We start from the raw sequence: 8,941 nt of genomic DNA, 5'->3' as shown, positions 1-8,941 counted from the left end.
ATGTTGATGACCTTTTTACATTTATTCTCAACTTTATCCAGATGAATTTTCCATGTGAGCTTTTCATCAAACCAGGGGGGGCGTGTGCCCTTCCGGCCCCGTTTGCCGGCAGGTCATCCCCACCTTTCTGGATCTGGGAGGGGACAAGGGGAGGGAAACACCACAACAATAACAATAAATACTAATATTTAAAAAGAGAGGGAAAGGCCAACACGGAACAACAGCGGGAGAGAGGAGAGAGAGAGAGAGAGAGAATTTTTTTTTTTACTGTTCTCTGATAAGCCGTAGATTGGTCCTTAACTCCTCCACCCTCTAGTGGACGACAGTCGTGCCTCCTCGGGCGGATCGGAGGCAGTCCTCCTGCCCCTGGCAGACGGAACGCCCCGTCGCGTATTCGGTGGATGGTATGGGTCTCCCCCGCCCCTGGCAGAGGTTCTCCCACTCCAGGCGGTTGGCTAGGAGCCCCTCCTCCCCTCGCGTTCGCTTTCAGGCGGCCGGGTTCCTCCGTCCCCAGGCGGATGGCCGCGGCTGCTCCGATTTCGGTGGACGGTAGTGGCGAGGACTCTGCTACGGCGCATCCCTCCTCCCTCTCGGGTCTCGGCACCAGTGTAACAAAGTTCAAGGGAAAGGAGGAGGCGAGAACCGGCTTAACAATATAAATAATATTTATTGGTTAACTTAAACAAAAAGACACAAACACATACAGGGCAGCTGCCTGTAGTTCTCTGTCTCTCGAACGGCCGCCTCCGGTTGCCTTTATCCCTCTCGGGCTTGATCAGCCTGATTAGGGGCCGGGTGTGCAGCATCACGGCCTGGCCCCGCCCTCCGCCCTGCCACACACATTAAAGAAGACAGCCATCACTACTTCTTTGTTAGTCTGTGCTTTCCTGATAACTGATTCTAAGCACAATACAGAGTCCATTGTATTCCGACCCTTACAGAACCCACTTTGATAGGGAGACAAAAGAGCTTTACATTCTAGGAAATATATTAATCTCTCTGTGACCATTCGTTCCATGATTTTACATAAATGGGAGGTTAATGCAATAGGTCTGTAGCTAGAAGGGTCTGATGGGTCTTTCCCTGGTTTAAGAATGGGTACTTTTATTGCTTGTTTCCACACTGAAGGAAGTTGTCCAGTATCCCAAACTCAGTTAAACAGTCTTAACGCTATGTCCAGTGTGTTATCTGTCATGTGTGCCAACATTTTATAACATACATACTAATGATTGCTCTTCTCAGCTCAAACATATTTATAGGTAGGTCTAATAGATCTTCTGACACCTCCTTTTTCTCTAAAATAGTAGGGTGCTTCATTAAGTTTCTGTTTCTAAACTGCCTGGCTTTATTTGAGCTGTGAACTTTCCTAAATGTTTGTGCCAGGAGTTCAGCCTTTTCTAAGTTGCTGACAGCCATTTTGTCCCCACTGTTCATCACTGGTAACTCATAATTTCTTCTGATCTCCCCATTCTTCTGATCATACCCCATACATCTGACAGCTGTGCTTCTCTTCCAATACTACTACAATATTACCTCCAAAACCTATGTTTTTGTGTCCTTATTGTTCTTACTATTGCCTTGGGCCCTTTTATACTGGATCATAGCATCCTGAGAATGAAGTTTTTTTGAGTTGCCTAAATGCTTTATTTCTGGCTTTTATAGCTTTATTACAGTTGCTATTCTACCATTTCTAGTACATCTAACTCCTGTACTCTTAGGTATTGAATTATTTCTTAACTAGTTCATTATTGAATATATTTACATCTATCCTGTTCTCCTCTTGGAGTGTCATGCATCTTTTTCCACAAATTCCTTGGAAAGCTTCCCAGTTTGCATTCTCCAGTTTCCATCTAGGAATTCTCTTTCCCTTATCATAGCAAACCTTTGTGCCAAATTTTATCACTACCGGGTAGTGGTCGCTACCTACTGTAGTATGTTTTACCACACTCCATGTGCTAACCCCTGCTATTGCACTAGATACAAATGTCAGATTGAGTACTGTTTCTGTGTTGTTTATGCTATTATATCGTGTTCCTTCCTCATTATTAATACACTCCAAACACTGATCATCAAATTCTTCAATAACTAAACCAACTGCATCTGTGCTATTGCTCCCCCATAACTAATTATGTGAATTGAAATCCCCACACCATATTACACCGTCTTGCAGTGGTCCCCCAACATCCTCTAAAATACTCTGACTCTAGTTAATTATTCTATATTACCTCTGTCAGTCCATACCTTACTCACAATTGATTCATGATCTGTGCTTACATGTATAGCCTTATAGCTCATCCCATTCTGTATGAACGTTACCACTCCTCCTCCTTTGCCAGATTCCCTATCCCTTCTAACCACAGTATATCCCTTTATAATAAAATCCAAATGTGGTTTCAACCATGTCTCCTGTATACAAATTACATTAGGTTTTTCTATCAATTTATCAATATACTTCTTAAACTCTTGTCCATTTGCAAATAAGCTTCTTGCATTCCACTGTAGTATGATCAACACCATTAAGAGGATCCATCCCATGCCTGAGAGGATTGTGTATCTTCAGTAAGAATGTCTCTAACTGTTTCCCAGAGCAGCCCTTTCACATCTTACACATTTTTTAACATTAGCCAGAGAACACTCCACTTTCCTGCCATTTATTTGATTCATTTTGATTGCTCTCTCTTGCTGTCCTCCATCCTTACATATAATCAGCAATGATCCATTTCTCAGTATTTTAGCACTCCTTACCTCCCCAGTTTCCTTATTTCCATCGTGGACCACCAGAAGCCCTCCAGCCAGTCGCACCTGTCTCAGAGCAACCGTCAGCTCAGCTCTGTAAACAGTGGAGTCAGAGCAAGCTCTGCTGGACAAACTACGTTATGACACCTATTCAAGCATTGTTTTCTGCATTATATGTTCTGCAAAAAAAAGTTTTCATATCTGCGCATATCGGTAAACATGTATGCCGATACCGATATATTGGTGAAAGGCTAATATCGGCCGACCGGGCACTACTTTTAATTGACTATATCACAATTCCAATGGGTCAGAAGTTTACATAAACTTAGTTAACTGTGCCTTTAAACAGCTTGGAAAATTCTAGAAAATGATGTCAAGCCTTTAGGCAATTAGCCAATTAGCTTTTGATAGGCTAATTGGTGTCAATTAGAGGTTTACCTGTGGATGTATTTTAAGGCCTACCTTCAAACTCAGTGCCTCTTTGCTTGACATCATGGGAAAATCAAAAGAAATCAGCCAAGATTTCAGAAATTGTTTCTTGGACCTCCACAAGTCTAATTCATCCTTGGGAGCAATTTCCAAATGCCTGAAGGTACCACGTTCATCTGTACAAACAATAGTACGCAAGTATAAACACCATGGGACCACGCAGCCATCATACCGATCAGGAAGGAGACGCATTCTGTCTCCTAGAGATGAACGTAGTTTGGTGCGAAAAGTGCATATCCATCCCAGAACAACAGCAAAGGACCTTGTGAAGATGCTGGAGGAAACAGGTAGACAAGTATCTATATCCACAGTAAAATGAGTCCTATATCGACATAACCTGAAAGGCTGCTCAGCAAGGAAGAAGCCACTGCTCCAAAACCACCATAAAAAAGCCAGACTACAGTTTGCAAGTGCACATGGGTACAAAGATCTTACTTTTTGGAGAAATGTCCTCTGGTCTGATGAAACAAAAATTGAACTGTTTGACCATAATGACCATCGTTATTTTTGGAGGAAAAAGGGTGAGACATGCAAGCCGAAGAACATCATCCCAACCGTGAAGCATGGGGGTGGCAGCATTATGTTGTTGGGGTGCTTTGCTGGAGGAGTTAAACAAGTTAAACAATTTAAAGGCAATGCTACCAAATACTAACAAAGTGTATGTAAACTTCTGACCCACTTGGAATGTGATGAAAGAAATAAAAGCTGAAATAAATCATTCTCTCTACTATTATTCTGACATTTCACATTCTTAAAATAAAGTAGTGATCCAAACTGACCTAAGACAGGGAATGTTTTCTACGATTAAATGTCAGGAATTGTGAAAAACTGAGTTGAAATGTTTTTGGTTCATTTAGTGCATAATAACTGAATATGCAGTTAGCATGCAAAAATAAATACACACAAAAATAAAATACATTTTAGATTATTATTTGAGCATTTAAGTATTATTATGGTCGTTTTAGGGTTTACGCTGTCCCATATGTCATGGCAACGAAGTTGTAAAATTGGATATAACTTAAATAGAAAAAGTAAGTGATTTTATCACACTAAAATAATGTTAACATGCATACTGTTTCCATTTTGTGTATTTTAATGTTTACGGATTGGCCCCATTCACTTCCATTGTAAATGCCTCACTATAACCCAGATTTTTGCTTTTTTTAAAGAAAAGAAGGGACTTGTATTGAACCTGGAATATTCCTTTTAATTATTTTTATATCAAAAATGTATGCAAAATAAACATAAAATAGTAGTCCTACAATAAAAGTTATTAAAGGCCTGTTGCGATTATTACATTACCTGATTGTGATAATTTAATCTAACCATGATTATTTGAGATAACTGCAATTATTAAGCACTTTAAATTTCTTAACACATTTCAGCGTGTGAAGATTAAATTCTGTATGTAATGTACACGTGCTGTCTGCAGTTTCGCGAAAGTTTTGATTTTGGTAGTAAACACAATAGGAGCGTTCATATGCACAATAAGAGCAGCAGAGAGATGCAGAAAGTTGGAGGATGTTTTTAGAGCTGCATTCTACTGGCACGACTGCAGAATCCAGCACTGTGTCATGTAGGTCAAATAAGTCCAGATAAAACCCTGTGAAAGGAGTGTGAGCTGGAAGCAGATGAAGAGGATGTCATGTCTCTGAAGAGAGACTTAAGTATTCCCTGGTGACAGAGCAAGCGAGAGAGAGATTGTTTGAGCTTTCAGAGACAGGCAGAGGAACTCAAACCAGAACCACAGATGAATATTAAGAGGCCACTTCATATCCTGCCTGTAATGTCCCTTTAACCAAAGTGATTACTCCCATCCTAATGTTTACATATGTTCCTTTGTCTATAAGACAAGCATTCTTATGAAGTATTCTTAAGTATGACTTTCATATTTTCTTTTGGTCAGAGTATCTATAAGTGTCTACAATGGCTCCAAAAAGCATTTGTACACTTAAAGGAACAGTTCATCCAAAAATGAAAATTCTCTCATTGTTTACTCACCCTCATGCCATCCCAGATGTGATGACTTTCTTTCTTCTGCTGAACACAAACAAATATTTTTAGAAGAATATCTCAGCTCTGTAGGTCCATACAATGCAAGTCAACAGGGTCCAAAAGCTTTGAAGCTAAAAAAAAAAAAAAAGCACATAAAGGCAGCATAAAAGTATCCCATATGAAGAACTCTTAGAGAGAAGAGCGCTTAAGTGGGGCTGGTCAAAGTGTAGATTTATATAAAAAAAATGTTGGACCCTGTTGACTTGCATTGTATGGACCTACAGAGCTGAGAAATTCTTCTAAAAAACGTTTAAAATTTGCATTTTTCAGACGTCTGGGTTCCGGAAGTATTTTTCCCATTCATTTTTTGCATAGGCTTCTCATAAAATCCACCATAAAAGAGTTGTAAGCCATGAACCAAACCAACCAGCTCCGCAGTGAATCACAACATAACAAACTTTGTTTTGAGGCAAAAACGTATTTGAAAATTGGACAAAAAGACATAGGTACAAGACTGTGACTCGATTACGTTATTCACAGTGCGTCATGGGAGTTGGCTGTTGCTCCTGGCTTATTTCGGTTCTCTGATTGGTGGATCTTTCTCTGTTATACCATGGGTAATTTAGTTGTTCACCAGCAAACATATTGGTTATAAGCATGAAAACACTGATATGAAAAACCAATGGTTTATTTATAATTAATTAGTAACATACTGCGTTTTAAAATATAGTCTGCATTAAGGGCTTCAGTCAGTGCTGTGTAAGCAAGCGGCGCCCTCTAGCGGTCTGAACGGCATTATTCATTGTCCATTATACAACTATAAAACAGAATTTAAAAGGGGGTTTTGTTCCTTTGGTTAAAACTTTTTATTTTTCCATGATGTGGTTGACATTTCAGTGGAATTGCCCAACATATGCATAGTATGAATTTGTAATGTTTTATTTATGTTGTAATGTTCTGTTGTACAAAATAACCACACACACACAAAAAAAGGTATCCGTATCGGCCTGTAGGTTTTTGTTAAAATCGGCCAAAAGTGTTCATTTTGGTGCATCCCTAAACATAACTCTTACTGTTGTTGTTGGTTGGTTCCAAATGATGAACCCTTTATGCAAACAGGAAAATATAACTGAATTAGTCATTTGGTTATTTAGATAAGTGATTGACCAATATATGTTTTCGTAATGCATTTGGTCCCTCCCAATCCTGAAGATGCGTTTACATTCTCGTCTCTTTGCGATCTTTTGTAGGCATTCACACAACAGACAGAACAAACAGATATATGAACCTGTGATAGTGTTTTTTAAAAACAAAATTCATATCATAATTCAGAGTTGTAAAGAAAAAAGCATATGACATTCTTTAATCAGAATTTTCACATTTAAATAATGCGCATAGTTATTCATTTATTTCATTATGCAGCACTAAACAAAACAAAGATTACTGAAAATTATGAATATTGTAGATGTGTTAAAAAAGGTACTAATGACAGCAGTAACCAAACAACCCATGAAATAAATCTTAGACATCAACCTTTACCCACCAGGTTTTGATTTTTAGAAATCAATCATAATTAATGATAATAATAATAATATTTTGGTGAAGATGAGTTTTTATAGTTTTGATTGATCTTTTTTCCATCACTCTTACTGCAGTTGTGGCGAGACGTGGCTCTGTTTGCATATATCAGTCCTATGATGCACTTGTGGCCTTCTGTAGCAGCTGGAGCATGATGGGATACACCGGCGCAAACTTCTTCCCCTGTCTGACTCGCACAGACTGCACGTATGCTTCCAGCGCACCCCTAAAACAAAGGCAAGATAACACATTTGAGAAGAGCTTTTCACTCAACACACCAAAGCAGCTGTAGTCTCTCCATATCACCACTAGAGGATGCTGATGATGCACTGAGAAATTCATTTCAGGGTTTCCACACCTTTTAGCCAAGTCATTTATAGTGACTGCACTCACAAAAAAGCAACGTCTAGCCAATGAAACATAAACAACAAACCAAACCAGTAAACAGTTCAAGCAAAAACATTCGTGGGTGCATTAAAAAAAAAAAGTTGTCAAGAACATTTGGGTCATATTTAAAGTCCGGGCTCTGGCTGGGCCACTCAAGGACATTCACAGAGTCCCTAAGCCACTCTTGTGTTGTCTTGGCTGTGTGCTGAGGCTCAATGTCCTGTTGGAAGGTGAACCTTCGGCCCAGTCTGAGGTCCTGAGCGCTCTGGACCAGGTTTTCATTAAGGATATCTCTGTATTTTGTTGTGTTCAGCTTTCCTTCATCCCTTACCAGTCCCCCAGTCCCTGCTGCTGAAAAACACCCCCACAGTATGATGCTGCTACCACCACCATGCTTCACCGTTGGGATGATATTGCGCAGGTGATGAGCGGTGCCTGGTTTCCTCCAGACATGATGCTTGGAATTGAGGCTAAACAGTTTAATCTTCGTTTCATCAGACCAGAGAATCTTGTTTCTCACAGTCTGAGAGTCATTTAGGTGCTTTTTTTGTGTGTCTTGCACTGAGGAGAGGCTTCCGTCTGGCCACTCTGCCATAAAGCCCAGATCGGTGGAGTGTTGCAGTGATGGTCGTCCTTCTGCAAGTTTCTCCCATCTCCACACATGATCTCTGGGACTCAACCAGAGTGACCATCGGGTTCTTGGTCACCTCTCTTACCAAGGTGCTTCTCCCCCAATTGCTCAGTTTGTCCATAAGAATTATAGAGGCCACTGTGCTCTTGGGAACCGTCAATGCAGCCACATTTTTTAGACAGGTGTGTGCCTTTCCAAATCATGTCCAAACAATTGAATTTGCCACAGGTGGACTCCAATCAAAGTGTAGAAACATCTCAAAGATGATCCAAAGAAATGGGATGCACCTGAGCTAAATTTCAAGCGTCATAGCAAAGAGTCTATATATTTATGTCAATGCGATATTTCAGTTTTTTCTTTCTTTTTTAATTTTTTCTCCCCTTTTTCTCCCCAATTCCCAACGCGCTCTAAGTCCTCATGGTGGCGTAGTGACTCGCCTCAATCCGAGTGGTGGAGGACGATTCTCAGTTGCCTTCGTGTCTGAGACCGTCAATCTGAGCATCTTATCACGAGACACAGCATGTGTGGAGGCTTCACGCTATTAACCGGGCCAATTTGGTTGCTTAGGAGACCTGGCTGGAGTCACTCAGCACGCCCTGGATTCGAACTCTCGAGTCTAGGGGTGCTAGTTTTACATATACATTTGCAAAGTTATCAAAAATCTTTTTTTCTGCTTTGTCATTGGAGTGTAGATTGATGTGAAAAAATTTTCATAATTTAAAGCTTTAGGCTGCAACATAACAAAATGTGAAAAAAATGAAGGGGTCTGAATACTTTATGAATGAACTGTACATAATCATGTTATTCTCTGATTTTGACGTCAAAACGCAAAGAGGCATGCGCACAATACTTGCGCACACTGGATAAGCCAGTAAAAATGCAGGTAAAGGTGTTTACATGCAATGCAAAATCAGGGCAAAAATCTTCTGTGTTGGTTTATTCTTAAGCTGTTTATGACCTTACACCGATAAAAGAAAGCAGTTTAATGCATTTACATGACTACACACGTTGTCGACCTATTAACCCTATAATGCTGTTTGTATCAAATATGAGACACAACGTTTGACGGCTCCTGTTTCACTCTGTGTTCAAGCTGACGAGCCAAACAGCCTATAGTATGTAAGT

At 40.1% G+C, this 8,941-nt stretch overlaps 1 protein-coding gene across 2 annotated transcripts in view; it reads right to left on the bottom strand.

Moving 5' to 3' along the window:
• Window positions 1-6,147: 6,147 nt before the first annotated feature.
• The window catches only part of cog5 (component of oligomeric golgi complex 5), a 119,365-nt gene continuing 116,571 nt past the window's right edge, over window positions 6,148-8,941 (bottom strand). For both annotated transcript variants that reach the window (XM_051688616.1, XM_051688617.1), the window contains one exon: window positions 6,148-7,024. In XM_051688616.1, coding sequence (XP_051544576.1) covers window positions 6,913-7,024 — 112 coding nt within the window. In that variant the 3' untranslated portion in view covers window positions 6,148-6,912. The remainder of the gene's footprint in view (window positions 7,025-8,941) is intronic.

Source organism: Myxocyprinus asiaticus, chromosome 45 (assembly GCF_019703515.2).
Source record: "Myxocyprinus asiaticus isolate MX2 ecotype Aquarium Trade chromosome 45, UBuf_Myxa_2, whole genome shotgun sequence".
Classification (NCBI taxonomy): domain Eukaryota; kingdom Metazoa; phylum Chordata; class Actinopteri; order Cypriniformes; family Catostomidae; genus Myxocyprinus; species Myxocyprinus asiaticus.
Note: the sequence above shows the minus strand (reverse complement) of the source record. Positions and strands in the feature narration are given on the sequence as shown.